The sequence below is a fragment of the Danio rerio genome, chromosome 5, assembly GCF_052040795.2.
Source record: "Danio rerio strain M-AB ecotype USA chromosome 5, GRCz13ab, whole genome shotgun sequence".
Taxonomy (NCBI): Eukaryota; Metazoa; Chordata; class Actinopteri; order Cypriniformes; family Danionidae; genus Danio; species Danio rerio.
The window spans coordinates 69,027,426-69,048,235 of record NC_141025.1 but is presented as its reverse complement, the minus strand read 5'-3'; the positions used below and the strand labels follow the sequence as shown (position 1 = coordinate 69,048,235).

Here is a 20,810-nt window from a genome sequence, read left to right as displayed (position 1 = left end):
TGAAACAGTCTTCAAACACGAGGAGAAAAAGAAAACAAAACAAATATTTTATATATAATAATGAATATAATAATGAAAATTCTTGATCCCACATTTCAAAATATCCTACAAAATAATAGTTGTTTAAGTTGTAATAGGTAACACAACAATATTTCAAATGACCCTTTGACAAAACCTACAAAGAGAGATTGTCAATTAAAGTGCTTCTGAAGACTGTTTTTAACTAAGACATAAAATTAATACATCCTTACCATTAGAAGCTGGGTATATTCACAGGCTGTTGCCACACAACTGTTTAACCCCTTTTAAAAGTGATTCTTGCATAATAGGTCCCCTTTAAAGAAACAAACTAAAGTTTAACGAAACACTGTCTAAACATGATCATATCATACTGTAAAGCAGCAGCAATACAACCCAATATATTAGTCAGATACACTGGTCAAAGACGGGAGTTGGAACATAAATTTGATTATTTTTCTGTCCAGTTTCCCTTTCGTTCATTTCAGTGATTGCCCTTCAATTGTTTAATAAGACCCTCTTCTTCCTCTTCAAGCGCATTGAAGAATTTCTGTTTTGAAGAATGATCCTGATGCTTGATGATGTCAAAGACGCTCCTCATTTTTTCCTGAGTCGTGTTCATTGCTCTGATTTTACTCATCAGCTCATCCTCAATAATGTCTTCTAGGTGATCTAAAACAGCTTCAGCATTTCTCACGTCTTTGATAAGTTTGATTCTGTTGCATTTTAGGAAGGATTCACCTGCAAAAGGTAATAGTCATCATCATATCATGTAAATATACACATCATACACTATAGTAAAAACTTTTGGAACAATAAGATTTTTATTTTTTTTTAAAGACTCTTTTCTTCAGCTTCCCTAACCTGCATTTACTTGATCCAAAGTACAGCAAAAACAGTAACATTTTAAACAGATTTTCTATTTAAATATGTTTTAAAATGTAATTTATTCCTATGACTTCAAAGCTGAATTTCTTTTAGGATTATTACTCCTTCAGAAATCATTCCAATATGCTGATATACGGAAAAAAATCCTTCGATGAATAGAAAGTTTAGAAGATCAGCAAATATTTTAAATAGATTTTTTTGTGACAGTATAAATGTCTTCACTTTTCATTAATTAAATAGCAAAAATAAAAGCATTAATTTTGATAATTTCCTTAACAAAAATAAATTAATTAATTATTTAAATAATAATAATAATAAATATACTGACTTTTGAGTGTACACTACCTGACAACAGTCTTGGTCTTTCGCCTATGCAAGTTTTGGAAACAACAAATAATAACTTGACTTCTAGTTGATCATTTGCTATCAGAAGTGGCTTACATGAAAAGCAAAGCACAAAAATTACACTTCTTTTACCAAAATAAAATATGATCATGCCTTGATTTTTTATTATTTCATAAGGACAGTAATGTCTGACTTTGCTTAGACAAAAGTCTTGTCACTTAACAGAAATAATATACAATATAGAATAGAAAGTCATGCTGCAGTGGAAAAAGAGTTATATTGTGTATGACTCCCATGAGCTTGAAGGACTGCATCCACACATCTCTGCATTGACTCAAATCACTTATTAATAAAGTCATCTGGAACGGCAAAGAAAGCGTTTTTGCAGGACTCCCAGAGTTCATCAAGATTCTTTGGATTCATCTTTAATGCCTCCTCCATCTTACCCCAGACATGCTCAATAATATTCATATCTGATGACTGGGCTAGCCAATCCTGAAGCACCTTGACCCTATTTGCTATTTGCTTTCAGGATCTTTGATGTGGAGGCTGAAGTATGAGAAGGAGCGCTATCCTGCTGAAGAATCCGCCCTCTCCTGTGGTTTGTAACGTCATGGGCAGCACAAAATTTGATACATGAGGGTGTTGATGTTGCCATCTACTCTGCAGATCTCTCGCACACCCCCATACTGAATGTAACCCCAAATTATGATTTTTCCTTCACCAAACTTGACTGATTTCTGTGAGAATCTTGGGTCCATGCAGGTTCCAATAGGTCTTCTGCAGTATTTGTGATGATTAGGATGCAGTTCAACAGACGATTCATCAGAAAAACCTACCTTGTGCCACTTTTCCATATGATCAACTAGAAGTCAAGTTATTATTTGTTGCTCTTACAACTGGGATCAACGACAAAACTTTTGTCAGGTAGTGTTCAATGTTACAAACTTTTTTGATTTTAGATTAATGCTAAAAAAATAACACAAGTGTTAATCAATATTGATAAATATAGTAGTAATAATAAATGTTTCTTCAACAAAAAAAATCAACATTTTAAAATAATTTCGATAGTAATGTAGCTAAAATTTCAAAAGAGATTTCTTTAAAAACATTATAAATCGTACTGTTCTAGGATTGTATTTATGAAATGTTTGTTATGCAGCTTTGTACATCTACAGCTTATTCAAATGCAAATAAAAATGTGAAGATTGTGTAAAAGTGGTGCTTACACTGCTTTTCGGTTAATGTGTCTGGTCTGCTGTTTTCCACTGTGTGCTCTGTAAGATAAAAAAGTATGTAATGTAAAGTGTCTGTGACAGTAAACCAAAATTTAAACTTTATCACTACACCGTTAAGGATTTCATGATGAATTTACAGTAACGTAATGGCAGTAGTTTGCCGGCAATTTACAGTAAAGCTATCTTTCAGCAAATATACTTCATTACTAAAGTATGTACAGTACCCTTTATTTTGCTGTACATGTATTTTAAGAACTGTATATTTGCTGTAAAATATACAGTATTTGTAGTCTTCTCACCTATAATATATGACTGTAAAACAGCCCAAATGGTAAATTACTGTATTTCCTATAATTGGTAGGTTTCAACCACATTTTATTTTTAACCGTATTTCCATTCACAGCTAATTAAAATACTGTTTTATTGGCACCAAGAGAATATTTCCCACAATGCAACTTTTTTAAAGAAAACTGTAACATACTACATAACTGTCATACAGTAAAATACAATTCATATTACAGTTAAATACTGTGTCATTTACAAAAATCGTTAACAATGTATACAATAACAGTATTACACTTACTGTACCTGTAAGTGTTATGTCACGGTCCCATACATCCTTAACCTTTCCTTTTTTAGCGGTTTTCTTTTTGAGATGTAAACACACATTCATCACACCATCCGGCAAGGTTATGTCAAATGTTGGATAGAAATGTTTCCACTGCTTAGTAAAATGAACCTTTGTGTCCTTAAAGAGGAAAGAGAAGGGATAATACATTTTATGAAAAGAAACTCATATGAAAAAACTGTTCAAATATGTAAGACTGAATGTTGGGGGAAAAGTTTGTTGTTGCTATTGGGGTAAATGTACACAGACTTTTAATTTCAGCCAGTCAGTCTCAGAACTCAGAACTGTCTTTCCGTTATAAAATTGCCATGATTAAGATGTTTTCTTTAAAAATGAGGGATCTTCACTGCCTGATAGATATACGATATGAAGTGGTTCTCAGACAAGACGATAAGCACTGAATTAAATTCCATTTCCCCCGCCATGTCTTTAAAATATTTTACCCCAGTTTTTTCAATGGAGTTTCAGAGTTTGCCTGCAGATCATGACATCGCTAGCGGTGTTTCATCTCGTTTTAAGTTTGAACAACTAAATGAATGCTTAAGCCTATTTAATGGAATGTATTGTGATTACATTACAACATCGATGCTGTAAAAGGAACTTTATAAAATTAAGAATAGTTACATTAGGCTTATACCGGAAGTTTATCATTGGCTCAAAATCCCTAGCTGTGCATATACCCTATTATTTCAATAATTTATCTAAATAGCTTGAACTGATATGGGATGTAATTAAGAGGACAACTCCCATTATTCCACACTCATCAAACTATGCCTTTGTTTGTTGTGAATATGCACATCTAGCAGTGAAAATTATGTACTGTACCTTTAACTCAGATAAACCTCATATAAACAGAAATCAATGATTCATAATCCTTCAAACTTGTGGAAAAATGGGACTTTGTGGAAAAAGGTAATAGTCATATGCTGTTTAAAAGATTTTTTACATTTTACAAAAAATGTTTATTCTAATGGTCATTCCACTTTTAAAATCTTTCACATTAAATAAAAGTGTTACTTGTGTCCCTGTACACTCAAAAAATTAAAAAGAATTACATTGAAGATTATCATTAACTGTTTGTAACCTTTAGACTTTATTTAATTTGTCAATTCTTTTAAATGTATGTTGTCAGATTCCTTAGAATCAATCAAAATCTGTTAAAATTAATACTACTAGATTTAATCAGTTAAAATATGAAGAATTCAGATGCAAAAACCTGTAAGCACTGTCTGAAATTTCCATCTAAAATTTTAAAACTTTGTTTATTTTGAATAATTTCACTTTAAAGACCAGGAAAAGGTTTTATTCTTTGCCATATCTGTGATATTACTGACCCTACAGACAGGAGCCTGATAAAAATGTTCATTTTAGAGAAAATTTTCAGACAGCAGTTTTGCATCTGAACTCTTTATATATTTATAACATATTTATATGTCTAGCTGTAGAAAAAGTCAGATCCAATTAGTTAAATTCTATGAGATTGGTTTACTTATTATCCGAGAGCAAAACTGACACAGCTCCACACTCCACACAATAGATTAATTAATAAGAAGCATTTAAAACACATTTGATTTATTGATATTATTACATAAATCTTCTTATTATTTTTTAAACTTATGTTTAACTAACTAATATCAAGCACATAAGGTTTATTAGTTCAATTATGTTAAAAATATGTAATCCACATGGATGGACATTTTATATGCAATCAGAATACATAAATCTTATTTGCTTTTTTGTTTTTTGAGTGTTTTTCTGAAATTTACAAGCAATTTCTGAGTGGAAGTTTTCATTTTAGTTTTGTTTTGTCTTTTTCCACTGTAAAGATGAACTTTTTTTGATACACGATTTCCCATGATTACGTTCTAATACTAGCCTTTGGTTGTATTCGTGGTACAGGCCTCTCTGAAAGTCCATGCTCATCAACAGGATCAAATTCAGCAGGATCACAGGACATGCTGTACACACCGTTATATTTCAGCATGCATTCACAAGGTAACTGGATGAATTTATAATTACTATCACATTTTTCCACCTAAAAAGAAAAAAAAACTGGTGCTTATGAAGTTAAACCAAAATGAAGCAAAACAGAATTCAACAAAAATATTTACAGCTTACTTCTCGGGGGTCCACATTGCGTGGTAGCAGAAAAACATGCAGCTTGTGTGTTTGCTGTTTGTAGAAAATCATCACTTGGCCGAGTACACGATTGTTAAACCAGTTAACTTTTCTGGAAATTAAAAACTTTGACGTTCCTGAGATGGTCACTGTAACGTGTGTGCTTGTGATATTCTGAGGTTTCAGAATATCAATGGTCTGATTTGAGTAATGTATAACCGACATGTAGTCATGGGCATCCTCTGTGACAAAAAAATAAAAATAAAAAACAAACAATCCAATATCCTTTACATTTGGAAAATGTGCAATGCAAATTAATATTTTTAAAGGAACTGTTTTAGAAATAGGCTCACTTTACAACTCCCCTATAGTTGAATTCATTCAGCCAATCTTTATGTCTGGCAGGAGCACTTTAATCATTAAATCGGAAAAGAGCATTAGCATATACCCCTCAAAAAAAGACTTTAGATCATTTTCTTATTTAAAGCCTACCTATTCTGTAGTTACTCTGTGTGTCAAGACCAATGGAAAAATAAAAGTTGCTATGGAAATGTACTCTCATTCTGGCATAATAAACAAGGAATTTTGCTGGTGTATCATGACTGCAGCAGATGTAAGGATATTACAAAGTGCTGTTAGCAAGTTACCTAGCTGGGGACTACTTTCAGGTTTCCCAGTACTGGGTTGCAGCTGGAAGGGTATCCGCTGCGTAAAAATATGTGCTGGAATAGTTGGTGGTTCATTCCACTGTGGTGACCTCTGAAATAGAGACTAAGCCGAAGGAAGAACTTTTTTCAGGCACTGCATAATATCATTGTGCCTGCTGCAGCCATGGTAAGGCAGCAAAGTTGGTCAATGTAACTACAGAAGAGTCAAGCTTTACATAGGAAAATGATCAAAAGTCATTTTCGAAATGTTTGATGCTAATGGTTGTAAGAATTGAAATATTGCAAATATTCTGATATCTTTGACAATTCAAAACATGAGCTGAAAACAGAGACTGGTGACTTCACAACCCACCAGGGGGGAATGCTGGAAAAACCAGTTCCTGCTGCATTTGCATCTGAGGCCCCGTTTACACTAGTGCGTTTTAGTTTGAAAACGCATAAGTTTTGCTACGGTTACGCCATCCGTCCACACTACGCCGGAGTTCTCGAGTGCCGAAAACGGAGCTTTTTGAAAACGCTGGAGAGGCCGTTTTCATTCTAAAACGCTGCTGCTCCGTCTCAGTGTGGATGGGGAAAGACGGAGACATCTGAAAACGGAGGCGGGACTGCAAACGTTCGCCTATCTGATTGGGGCTTTTCCTCAATATTAAGTAGCCTAACACACACAGTTCAGTCTAGAATCCTCTTCTTGTAAATTAAGACTTCGCAAGTTTGATCAAGGCTGCAGTCTCCCCCTTCTCAGTTTGATATGGAAAACATACCGAGGACACGGGTGAATCTTCAAAGGGAACAGTGTACTTTATAACTTCATTCACATCACCTTGGCTACGTTGTTTCACTTTCTCAACAATAAAATGTAAACATGATTTAAGGAACTGCCTATTTTCATTTTAATATTAGCAACTAAACAGACAGCAGAAATGTTGAGGCGTCGTGCTGAATATATGAGCGTCATCTTCACTGTGTGAATATTTATAACAAAACGGAGCCTATAACAACTGCCTCCTTTCAATTTCATTGAAAATACGAAACGCACCCTCTCTTCTGCTGAATATCAGTTTTAATAATCGATAATTATATTGTAATGTATATATTATAATGTATAACATACAATAAGTTTATACATTGTAGGAAATAAAGGCAAGCGATCAGTCAATGTACCTGGATTAATCATTAACTTATCTTTGCGCTTAACCAAAACATGTTACCCGTGAACAAGTAACTTAATAGATTCCAATGACCAAAGTCAGGGAATTGGCCTATGTCGTTAGATAAAGACAACAACATCAATAAAATATCACGTTTAGCAAATATAGTGAGATTAGATCCAGCGGGAGATGCTTGATGAGCAGTCCGACAAGCAGAGCTCTCATCTGGGTAGAAATGCTGGAGCGCTTGCCCGAGAGTGTGTGTGTGGTCACATGATGTGCGTTTTCAGCGTTTTGGTGTGGACGGAGAGCTGTTCAGAAACGCTGGGTAAAACGCGAGTGTGGACGCGGATCGTTTTCATTCTACAACGCCGTTTTAAAACTAAAACGCACTAGTGTAAACGGGGCCTGAGATTGCTGAACTCAGCTTCATCCCCCCAACTCACGCATATGGTCATTTCAATGTTTTAAATTAACCAAACTGACTTTAACCATCATGTTTGATATCATTTGAAATGTCTCAGTGCGATTGGTACAATGGTCTCATTCTCTCAGAAATAGACATAATCAGAACAATAAATATATAACTTCAGGCATTTTTTGAACCACTGTGAGGGGTGTGACTTTTACACTAAGTGTGAATGCCTTCTTTGTTATTCACACCCCCTTCCTTGAGGGAATTCTTGGATTATTTAAGGTAAGGTCTAAGAAAAACTCTGGGCGATTCTGCCTAACCAGATCAGCCCATAACATGGCTTGCGCCATGTTATGAATCTATTAAGTTACTTGCGCCATGTTATGTATATTACAAAGTCAGGTATGCATCTTTTTCATCTTGGATTTATCTTTGATAATTTGATGTTTTGTATTGATCATTTATGAATTGACTGATTGAATTGGCATAATACATTTACCTGACTAATAAATTGTAATGTTTGACCATATTTTGCTCACTCTGTAATTATTAATTCAAGTAGATTACGCTGTATCCTTGTTTCCGCACGTCTTGCGTCAGGTCAGTAGACGGACTAAAATCCAGTTGAGATGGAGCATTGGGCACACTAATTGTGTTTTAGCGATCCGGCTGACTCTTGATATTGATTCATGTGTACTTAGGTGGAAAGGGCGATAACTTCCGTCTAGGTCAACAAGGTGTTGCACGACTAACCTAGATTGGGTACCCGACCTTTGTTTGAAGGTAATATTATTCTAAATTAAGTTCATATGGGAAACCATGGGCTTGGTGAAAACCAAAGTTACTATAGAGTGCAGTAGTCGGGTACATTTATATTAATGCCCTAACCTCTAATTAGAAATGATGATTGTCTTAACTCAAAGGTGTACATCTAAGCGGGACTAACTAAAGTATTTTAGAACGAGCGCGCTGGTAGCGGCCATCTAAAGTATTAGTCAATTTACCTCTGTTTAATATTCAAGACTGACCGGAGTGTGACCGTGAGGGACGCCTTCGGCCGAGGCGATTTCTCTGAGCGACATGAGCACCCGAATGAACGGATGTAATAGTTACTAGTGAAGACAAACGGTTCAAACATTTATCTAAATTACATATTGATATAATCTTCTTAATGTTTTATAATTGGAGTCAGATAAAACGAGGATAAATATATTAATATTCTAAACTACCTCATACTAAAATTGGAGTCAGATATGAGCTAAGTTTAATATAAATCAACATTGTGCACTGGAAAGACCGAACATGCAGTGAACCTTCATCCACCAGTGGACACCGGCATTGGGCCAACTGGGTGGACCCTACATGGTCTAATCCGATTCAATGATTTATGCTAAGCTAAGCTAAAAGTGGATTAAAAACGGTCAAACACAATTGTTCACTGCAGGGGAGTTCTAAACATAAGCCTATGTTCAAAAACAGTGGAGTGTGCCTTTTAAGTTTGCATATTCTAAACTTACCAATGGAGGCCTCACAGTGAGGTAGTCTGAGTTGAGTCAGCTCACCCTGAACACATTTGATGTCATACAGGGGTCCTGCTTGGTAATGGTTGGCAGGAACTGGACAGACACTTTCCTGAAGAACAGTGCTATACAATACTTCCCCTTCACTCTCCATGTTAAAACCAATCTGCGTAAACGCACAACGGTACCAGCCTGCATGACGGCATTGTAGCCTATAACATTAAAAAAACATATCAAATATAAATAGAAACGTATAAACTTTGCTAGCTCTGCCTGTTTCTTGGTATAATACCTGTATTTACTTTGGCCGCCTTGTATGATGATGTCAGGGTAGAACAAAAAATCCTTCTCGTCTAATTTCTGTGGAAATTATAAAGCATAGTGCAACTGCATTGTCAAATTAAACAAATCTGTATTAAATGATAAAAGAAATGACATTTTACAAAACGGGACCCATAGTTAATGTTAAAGTAATTAGTAATCACATGAAAAAACAATGAATGATACATTTATTAAAGTATTTATACATGTTTGATAATGCTATTTAATAAAAATACAGTTTATTGTCATTTTTAGCTCACATTAACTCGCGGTGCATTAACTAATGTTCAAGCACAGCATTTAATTTTAATAATGCATAAATAAATGTTGAACTATGATTAATAAATGCTGAACAAGCATTGTTTGTTGTTTGCTCAGGTTCCCGTTTTGTAAAATGTGACCCAAGAAATTAACTAATGACTTACACTTAATATGTGTGAAGGAGACTGAGAATCTCCATCAAAAATGTCTGGTAATACTAGGTGCATTGAATTATTTCTCCTGATCACCCTCTGGATCCTCTCTGAAAGCGCTCTCCTCTCTGTGATTTCAGGTGCATAGCCAAAGATGTAGGTGTTGTGTCTACATTTTTCAAGAAGCCACTCCAGTGTGCTTCTCTGAGCTCCAGTATAGTCATTGATGCAACAGTCTCCCTCTTTGAACACTACAATCGCACGATTCCAGAATTTCTCTCCAAGAAACTGCAAATTTTCAAGCATCTCTCTGGTCTGTTCTGCGAATTGGCCACGATGAAGAGAAAATGCAAGCAGAACAACATGAGGCCCAAGAGACAGTTTTTCCCATTTAAGGATCCTCTTGATATTGGAAATATCAACGTCGACCAAGTGCACTTGTTGGTTGTTCATTGAACCTTCAAAAACCTTTAATTTCCCACTGCTAACTTCATCATAAGTTCCATTATCAAAAATAAGTTGTCCAATGCATTTGTCTGGGACATCGATTTCCATGAGCCAGATCCTTATCCCTGTGAGTGGAAAGCTTTCACCTATTTAAAAAAAAAAAAATTACATTTGTTTACATTTATTTTTTAATTACAGCATGAAACATTTCAAAATTCCACATTGTTCATCTAAAACAGAGATGCCTAAAGTAGGGCCAAAGTTGGCCCATGGTAACCTTTAATTTGGCCCTCCATGCCCTCTGAGAAGAGAGGAAGAAGGATGGGCATCATTTAGAGATTGTCATTTTAAATCTAATGTAACCTTTTGTTTGTTTGTTTGTTTTATTGATTAAAGTTAACTGAAATGAAATGTTTTAATAAAATGGTTTAAATTAATCATATTTAGTTTAAATGTGCATATTGTTACCTGACAGGACAAATTAAGGCAAGTACAGATTCTGCTTGACTAGTGTATTTAGCAGTAAACTCCACTGTTATAAATGTGATTGTTTATGCTTTTATTGCAATAAGTTATCATTTAAATTGTTATACTGCATTAGTTAATACGATTTAAAGTAATGTTTTCTAAAAAAAATTAGGAAATTAACAATGGCAACTTTAATGTGATGCAATTTGGTATATTTATCTTCGGCCCACGGCTCTCAGTGATATTTGGTTTTTGGCCCTTATATGAAAAGGTTTGGGCACCCCTGATCTAGAAGATACAACCACTGAGTAACATGACAACATATGATGTCATAATACATGATAATGTTAAAGGGACCATTCACCTCAAAATGTAAATTCTGCCACCAATAACTTACCTTTTACTTTTTCTGTTAAAAACAAAAGGATATTTTCAAGAAAGCTGAAAACATATAACCAAGAACTTCCATGGTATTTGTTTTTCTTACTAGGGAGTTCAATGACTACAGGATTTTTAGCTTTCTTCAAAATGTCTTCTTTGGAGTTTAACAGAAAAAAAAAACTTTAAAAGGTTTGGAACCTTTCGAGGATATGTACATTTCAGTAGATTTAAAATTTTGGGTGAACTATCCCTTAAACGTAATGCCAAAATTTAATTTAGTTTACATACACTGGCCCATTCTTTCAAATAAGATCCATAGAAGTGTAAACCAAATTAGTGCCCAACCATGAATTAGACATATCATTACGTCCTTTTATTAACGTGAAAATAGTTAAAAGAAGCAAAGCAATCTTGTTTAATCCCAAGCAACACATGCATTGTTTAAACGTGTATCTTGAATAGACTGCATATTGCTGCAATGTCTCTGTTAAATTTAAAGGCATAGTTCACCCGAAAAAGATAATTTCCTCATTATTTAAGTTCCAAATCTTTAATAAATTCTTTCTTCTGTTGAACACAAAGAAGATCTTTTTTAAACAAAGCTGTAAACTTCTAATCACTAACATCCACAGTAGGAAAAACAAAAACCACTTAAGTCAATGGTTACAGGTTTCCAAGTATCTTATTTTGTGTTTAACTCAAGAAAGTCAAAATGGTTTAGAACAAAAGAAAGCTCCGACCCTACTCAATTTTCCGGTTCACACAGAATTATTTAAGGGATAAGTCAGTGGTATTTACCATATGCAATCCAAATATATTGCTATACACTCACCAGCAACTTTGTTAGGTACATCTGTCCAGCTGAGTATTAACTCAAAATTCTAATCAGCATGTGAGTGCATGGCAGCAACTCAATGCATTTAGGCATGTAGACATGGTCAAGACGATCTGCTGCAGTTCAAACAGAGCATCAGAGTGGGATAGAAAATGTTCAAAATCTAAGTGACTTTGAACGTGGCATGGTTGTTGGTGATAGACGGGCTTATTGTCTGAGTATTTTAGAAACTGCTGATCTACTGGGATTTTTACGTACAACTCATCTCTAGGGTTTACAGAGAATGGTCTGAAAAAGAGAAAATATCCAGTGAGCGGCAGTTCTGTGGGCGCAAATGCCTTGTTGATGCCAGAGGTCAAAGGAGAATGGCCAGACGGGTTCCAGCTGACAGAAAGGCAACAGTAACTCAAATAACCTTTCATTACAGCCGAGGTCTGCAGAAGAGCATCTCTGAATGCACAACACGTCCAATCTTGAGGCAGATGGGCTACAGCAGCAGAGAACAAAACACTGATGGTCTCTCCTGTCAGCTAAGAACAGGAAACTCGGGCTACAGTTTGCACAGGCTCACCAAAATTGGACAATAGAAGAATGTAAAAATGTTACCTAGTCTAATGAGTCTTGATTTCTGCTGCGACATGTGAATGGTAGGGTCAGAATTTGGCATCAACAACATAAAAGCATGGATCCATCCTGCCTTGTATGAAAGATTCAGGCGGCTGGTGGTGTAATGGTGTGGGGGATATTTTCTTGGCACACTTTGGGCTCATTAGTACCAATTGAGCATCGTGTCAACGCCACAGCCTACCTGAGTATTGTTGCCGACCATGTCCATCCCTTTATGAACACAGTGTATCCATCTTCTGATGGCTACTTCCAGCAGGATAACGCGCCATTTCATAAAGCTCAAATCATCTCAGACTGGTTTCTTGAACATGACAATTAGTTCACTGTACTCAAATGACCTTCACAGTGATCAGATCTCAATCCAAAAGAGCACCTTTAGGATGTGGAGTAACAGAAGATTCACATTGTGGATGTGCAGCCGACAAATCTGCAGCAACTATATGATGCTGCCACGTCAAACTGAACCAAAATCTCTGAGGAATATTTCCAGTACCTTGTTAAATCTATGCCACGAAATATTAAGCCAGTTCTGAAGGCAAAAGAGGGTTCAACTCTGTACTAGTGAGGTGTACCTAATAAAGTGTCCATGAGTGTACATTGTTTAGGTTCTGTAATTTCAATTTAATGACACAAATGAAAATACAGTATTTAAATGACTGGCCAGCTTTTTTGAACTGACTAAAACTAATTATAGTAACTTGGTAGGAGTGGACATATACTGTTGAAATCAGAATTATTAGCCCCGTTTATTTTTTCCCTAATTTCTGTTTTACGAAGAGAAGATTTTTATAGCACATTTTTAAACATAATAGTTTTAATAACTCATTTCTAATAACTGATTTATTTTATCTTTGCCATGATGACAGTATATAATATTTGACAAGATATTTTTCAAGACACTTCTATACAGCTTAAAGTGACATTTAAAGACTTAACTGGGTTAATTAGGTTAACTAGGCAGGTTAGGGTAATTAGGTGAGTTATTGTATAACAATGGTTTGTTCTGTAGACTAGTAAAAAAAATATAGCTTAAAGGGGCTAATAATGTTGACCTAAAAATGGTCCTTAAAAATTAAAAACTGCTTTTATTCTAGCCGAAATAAAACAAATAAGACTTTCACCAAAAGAAAAAAATATTATCAGACATGCTGTGAAATTTTCCTTGCTCTGTTAAACATCATTTGGGAAATATTTAAAAAAAAGAAAAAAAAATTCAAAGGGGGGCTAATAATTCTGACTTCAACTGTATAATGCTTACACATCACATATCAAAAAATTATATTAAAAATAAAATGACTCAAAATTAAACAGTAAAAAAACATAAAATTACACTTACCAAAATCAAGTCCACCTCTTTGAGCTCTTTCATATGACTCTACAGCCTTGACTTTTTCACCCTTCACTTCATGAATGAATCCCTGAATGGCACACACCTTGCTGTCATCGGGATTTTTCACCCTATTAATTTCATGTTTGATTATCTTTTTCAGACTCTCCTCACACATCCTGCCTTGTTTTGATTTTGGTTGCAGCATCAAACCTTGCGAGAAATGATGGATGGCCAGTTCTTCAGATCCTCTGCTATAGAGCTGGTATTGCCCATAAAAACTATGGACTGCCTGCAGATGTTGCTTTTCCTTATTAGCCAATTTAAATGCTTCGTCAAAGAGGGTCTCAGCTTTGGAGCAATCACTCTGTCCATAGTGAAGAGCTAAATCTGCCACAGCTATAATGAAAGTGGGCTTTAGGGAAACGGCCACTTCCAGATGATAAATTATCTTACTCCGGTATTGATGTATTGACTCTTTAACGTCAAACTCTGCTTTACCATGTGTCCTATAGTTCTTTTCCAGAGATATTTTTTTGCTTTTGTAACTCATTGCCAGCTCATGGTGTACAAAGGCTGAGTTTGGGGTTTCCTCCAGGGCTTCTTCCAGCAGCTTAATGGCATCATCCTTCCCACCTAACTGACGATAAAACTTTGCCGCGTATCTTATAACATGTGGGTCATAAGGCTTCAGTAGAGCCTTAATCACATTTAACTTGGCAGCTTTGACATCATCTTTATTATGCTGCATTCTCAATGCAAGCATCACCAGTAGGACACCATCATCTGGATTAAGCTTTATGGCTTTTTTGAGTTGCTCCATTGTTAGCGAATCTGAGGTCTCTTTTGTGGTGCGGTACAGTGCTAAAGCATAGCCAGCATTTAAGTCGCTATCACTTGGGTTGATTTCAAGGGCCTGTCTGAAGCACTCCTTTGCAGCATTATGGTATTTGTAAGAGAATTTAAGAAAAGCCCAGCCCTTTTCTCTGAGCACTTCCATGTCATAAGTGGATCCTTCGGAAAACTTTTTTTGTATCCTGTCTAACTGTCTCAGGTAGTCTTCGCATGCAGAGATTTCATTCATGTGGTAGTGCAACCAGGCAAGATCTCCATATGTAACAATAAGAGCTTCATCGCTGTCTCTGTAGAGCTTCTTGGCGAGCTGCACTGATGTCTGCAGATTTGCGAGAGCTTCCTGCTGCTTCCCGTTGAGATACTGGATGAAAGCGAAGCTGCTGTAAGCTCTGGTTACTCTCGCCTTGTCAGATTCCAACTCAATCTGTTCCTCGAGACGATACAGCAAATCGCAGAGAACAAAGTCTTCATCCTCTCTCAGGGACCAAGTGAAATGGCACTCCTGCTGAAGCAGTTTGGTTCTTAAGGTGTCAAGACTGAAAACAGAAGGAAAAGCTTAGAGAAATGAGGAACTCGTAGGGTTGGCGCAGTGGGTAGTGTGTGGAGTTTGCATGTTCTCCTCGTGTTTGCGTGGGTTTTCTCCGGTTTTTCCCACAAGTCCAAAGACATGAGCTGTAGGTGAATTGGGTAAATGAAATTGGCCGTAGTGCATGTTTGGGAATGCGTGTGTATGGGTGTTTCCCAGTGCTGGGTTTCAGTTGGAAGGGCATCCGCTATAAAAAAACATATGCTGGATAAGTTCATTCCGCTATGGCGACTCCTGATGAATAAAGGGACTAACCCAAAAAAGAAAATAATTGAATGAATGAGCAACTCGTATAGTTTTGAATGGGGAAAAGTGTAAGGGTGCTTTCACACCTACACTTTTGTTTCGGAACGTATCTCGTTTGCCCAGTTAGCGTGGTTCGTTTGGCATATGTGAACAGGGCAATCGCGCTCTGTTCCACGCCAAAGTAATCGTTCCGAGATTGCTTGAATGAGGTGGTCTCAGCTCGATTGAAACCACCGCATCTCTCCTCAGACACGTCGCGCGCACACCGTGTCAATCACCACCAAACCACAACCGCTGCAAAATAAACCCTGACACTCTGACCAATGTGAGGAGAGTTTACTCGCACGTGACTTGTTTTAGCTCTTTTGGTCTGATTAGAAACTTTGCAGTGTGAAAGCGAACCGCTCCAAGAGCAAAGAGCAACAATGTAACATTTGTAATCTCTGTTTCGGAACAACTGAATCGATTCACAGGTGTAAAAGCACCCTAAGGGTGCTTTCACACCTACACTTTTGTTTCGGAACGTATCTCGTTTGCCCAGTTAGCGCGGTTCGATTGGCATATGTGAACAGGGCAATCGCGCTCTTTTCCGCGCCAAAGTAATCGCTCCGAGATCGCTTGAATGAGGTGGTCTCGGCTCGATTGAAACGAACCCTGGAGCGGTTCGATTGCAGTGAGAAGACGATCCGATCCGAGCGCGGTTATATCACAGTGTTTTATGGATATGTAATAGGCTTACGGCTACATGAAGAGAGAATTATGAGTAGGGCGGGAAGTTTCGCGAGTCTCCGGATGCCCGCAAACGAGGGATAATCTCCCGGTAATCTCGCGTCTCTCTCCCAGTCCTCAAATAGGCATCGTCGCGCACCCTTCTCACCCCTCCCCACCGTGTCTCTCCTCAGACACGTCACGCGCGCGCGCGCACCCTGTCAATCACTACCAAACCACCACCTCTCCTGACAGCTGAGCGGGACGCTGCAAAATAAACCCTGAAACTCTGACCAATGTAAGGAGAGTTTAGTCACACGTGACTTGTTTTAGCTCTTTTGGTCCGATTAGAAACTTTGCAGTGTGAAAGCGAACCGCACCAAGAGCAAAGAGCAACAATGTAACATTTGTAATCTCTGTTTCGGAACAACTGAATCGATTCACAGGTGTGAAAGCACCCTAAGTCCCGCCTTCTAGTTAAGAGAGGATTCACTACATTTACATGGACATCAGTGATCTAATTATTTGCCTTAATCTGAATAAGCAGGCACAGTGGCTCAGTGGTTAGCACTGTTGCCTCACAGCAAAAAGGTTGCTGGTTCAAGTTTGTATGCTCTACCCGTGTTGGTTCTCTCCGGATGCTCCGGTTTTAACCAGTCCAAAGACATGCACTATAGGTGAATTGGATAAACTAAATTGACCATAGTGTATGAGTCTGTGTGAATGTGAGAGTGTAAGGGTGTTTCCCAGTACTGGGTCGTGGCTGAAAGTGCATCCGATGCGTAAAACAAATGCTGCAATGGTTGGCGGTTCATTCCTCTGTGGCGACCTCTGAAAAATTAGAGACTAAGCCGAAGTAAAATGAATGAATGAATGAATGAATGAATGAATGAGACAATAATATGATCAAGGTGTTTACATGATTTGATTTTTGAATGTTCTTTCACAATCCTGTTTTACATGTTATAGCACATAGATTGATTGAATCACCGCACTATCCCCTTTTTCCATGGAGTTTCGTGTAATTTCAGGTTTTAATTTTTAATTTTACAGAGAACAGTGCCAAACAACCGTGTGTTTATGAAATATCCTGTTGCAAAATTAATTTCCTTTCTGTTTAGTTTGATTATGACTGTAATTGGATCAAGGCAATAAAAAATGGCTGTTTACATGGTAGACTCTTAATCAAAGTATTGTCTTAATCATATGAAAATAAGAGTGTTGTGTATAACAAAACCTTTTAGTGCGTTACTGCCACCTTTCGCTCTGGTCTGTGACGTCACCAACCAATTAGGCTAACATAAGAAATTTGCTTGATGGCAAGATGACTGAGGGACTGGGAGAGGAGTTTTTTTTTTGAAGCAGAATTCATCATGACCGTACCTTGAGAAGTACGTTTACATGAAATAAAGTTAATTCTGATGTTGCGCTCAAAAATATTTTAGTAATCAATAGTAAGTACTATAATGTTTTCGAACTACACAATAGTGACGCACTGAAATTAGTTTTTTGTAGTACTTATATATTATTAGTATATATATATTATTTTCAACACATTTCCAAACATAATAGTTTTAATAACTTATTTCTAATAACTGATTTATACAGCTTAAAGTGACATTTAAAGGCTTAAATATGTTAATTAGGGTAACTAGGCGGGTTAGGGTAATTATGTGAGTTATTGTATAATGATGGTTTGTTCTGTAGATTATTGAAAAAATATAGCTTAAAGGGGCTAATAATTTTTACCTTAAAATGGTTTTTAAAAAATTAAAAACTGCTTTTATTCTAGCCAAAATTAAACAAACAAGACATTCTCCAGAAGAAAAAAATATTATCAGACATACTGTGAAAATTTCCTTGCTCTGTTAAACATCATTTGGGAAATATTTTAAAAAGAAAAAAAAATCAAGGGTGGGCAAAAATTCTGACCTCAACAGTAAATATTATATGCAATTACTCTTCATGATAGTTACTATTGATGCTACATTATATAGTGTAAATCATGATGAAGAGTTGTAAATATATAAATATGCACACACCGTACAATATAATGCTCATTCCCAAATATTTCCCTTTACTATAAATTACTATAATAATTTAAATGTGTTTTATTGGATTTTTTTTGTTTTGATGTTATATTCTATAACTTGTTTCTGTTTGGTACAGCATTTACAGTAAATAATTGAACTGAGCAATTATGCCTGATTGACAGTTTTCACTAACACATTGAGGTGGATTTAAGTAGCTTCGATTTAAACATGAAAAGTGCAAAAATAGTTTAGATGTAGTTTAGATTTAGCTGCTACTTTTGCCAGTAGCTTTTAGCTTAGCATGCTACATTTCCCATAGGGTAGCTTTTAGTGTGTTCGGAGCACCCAGAGGAAACCCGAGCAAACGCGGGGAGAACATGCAAACTCCACACAGAAATGCCAACTGATGCAGCCGAGGCTCGAACCAGCGACCTTAGTTCATTACATTTTTAGATAGCTTGCCCAACACTGTTAAAAAGTAACTTAGCTTTAAAGTCTAAAGTTTCTGGACACCTGAGGAGTTTGTTTCCAGAAAGAATTCATTTAGTGTATAAACATTTAAACACATAAACACGCGTTCATATTTGCTGGCATGTTGCCATTTTATTTTCTTGAATCCACTTTCGGATTTAGTCACGTTCCCGTGCAGACATAAAACCACAGATAACCAAGTCAAAGACATTGTGTAAACAATTAAAAAGATCCAAATCCATTCATATAAGGCGAAATAATTCCATTTTCTGAATTTAAAAGCTCAAAAGGACTGATTTGCACAGCTGCAGCTTTCTCTGCGTGTATACGAATGCTGTCCTACATTTAATTCTTTATAGAACAAACCAACCAACCAACCCACCTCATTTTGAATCTCTTCACCAAGAATCAAATGATCCTGAAGTAGTTTTTTGCAGTTAAAAAAATACGTTTTAAATGTCCCGAGCTCAGAAAGGTGAACAGGAAGAGTTTAAAAACAAAACCTAAGCTTCGCCTCAGGTAAGGATGGCTGACGTGAAACTGACGTTTCGACACAGTGTCGAGATCCCGAAGCGCAAGTGTTTCGAAACACTGCACCGAAGCATGATCCGAAACACCCAGGTCACGTGACTAAATTGTTTCGAAACACCTGGTCACGTGACTAAAGCGATTCAAAGCATTGATCATTTCAGAGGCGTTTCATGACCCGGAGAATCTGCATTTGACTGGCATGATCAACGATGTAACTGTGTTTTGTATGGCTTAGTGGATCGTGCTTGTGCACAACACAAATTTATATTGGGTTCGAATCCCGACTAGTCCAAATACTACAAAATCATGATTTTATATATTTTAATCATGTTACTGTTTTATGGTGTAGTCTAGATAGGATACAGCTACGGATATGCCATCGATTTAGCATCATTTTTGTAACACTGTAAAACAATAATTCATATTTTTACAGTACTGTGATGGGTTTAGGTTTTGGATAGACGTTAATAAAATACAATGGGAAATTTAATTAATAATATAAATAATTATTGTTAACTTCTGGCCACAACTGTATCTGATCTAGCAACAACCCTGTTTTATGAACAAAACAATACAAATTTATTTACAAGGTGTTTATTCGTATGTCATAGCAATGTTGACACAAAACGATACAATAACAAAGCATTACCAACTGCTATTGACGCATTTCAAAATAATTGTTTCAGTATGGATTCGAACTCATTATTCCCGCATGGTGTTCACGGACTCTAACCGCTCGTATAAACCACTTGCAGACTCAAGGCTGCAAAGTGGGGTTTCATACCCTAATTTGCTCAACTGTTCTTTGCTGAAGCTGTTTCAGTGAAATACAATTAAAATGACCACTAGGTGTCGCCGTAGAGTGGTGTTTCGAAACGTTTCGAAGCTTCGACACACTTCAGTGTTTCACGAAGGCAAGCACTAAATTCCAGGGGTTTCATTCAATGACTGTAAAAAATATGGACGACGCGACAGCCCTTTTTCCCATTGAACGCCTTGAGGGCAAAACGCCTGCTTGACGGGCACAAACTGTCGCAAAAGACTGCTGAAATTGGAGCCAGACATGCGCAGAAGGATTGTCTGATGGAGCCAGAGGAGGAGCCGCGAAAATGAGCAGAGTCGAGCTTCCAATCAAACGCTTTATGTAAAATCAACTACGCCCCCCGAACTTCTCAGCATGCGTTTGCTGTCATATCAACACAAATGGATGTAATAACGTTAACAAATATGAGGGTTTTATATATTCAATCGCGCCAGCTCCAGGCCGCAGCGCATAACTTACTCGCGGCGTCGCGGGCTGATTCCGGCTCGCATGCGGCAGCGCCTGCTCGCTCGGCCGCCGCATCTGGCTCGATTGACTCGGACTGGAATCGGGCAGTGAGTCCAGGCATCCGGAGTAGGTCCAGCAGAGGTAACATTAGTCAGTCTGAGCTCTAAGAGATAAGTCTCCGGCAGGCGAGAATCTAGCCGGAACTGTGTTTTGCTATCTGGGTGGCTAGGCGTGTATCAGCAAACTAATAAAGCCCGAAAAAAGCCCTGAACTTAGCGAATAAACAGTGTTCCACCAGGATCATG

At 36.9% G+C, this 20,810-nt stretch overlaps 1 protein-coding gene across 1 annotated transcript; it reads right to left on the bottom strand.

Moving 5' to 3' along the window:
• Window positions 1–335: 335 nt before the first annotated feature.
• ifit17 (interferon-induced protein with tetratricopeptide repeats 17) lies at window positions 336–19,247 on the bottom strand. The gene is given in 10 exon segments (NM_001302240.1): window positions 336–759; window positions 2,481–2,528; window positions 3,078–3,237; window positions 4,994–5,152; window positions 5,236–5,477; window positions 8,984–9,198; window positions 9,279–9,346; window positions 9,733–10,313; window positions 13,815–15,196; window positions 19,087–19,247. Coding segments are annotated over 10 exon segments (3,117 nt in total). The 5' UTR covers window positions 19,092–19,247; the 3' UTR covers window positions 336–502.
• Window positions 19,248–20,810: the final 1,563 nt, after the last annotated feature.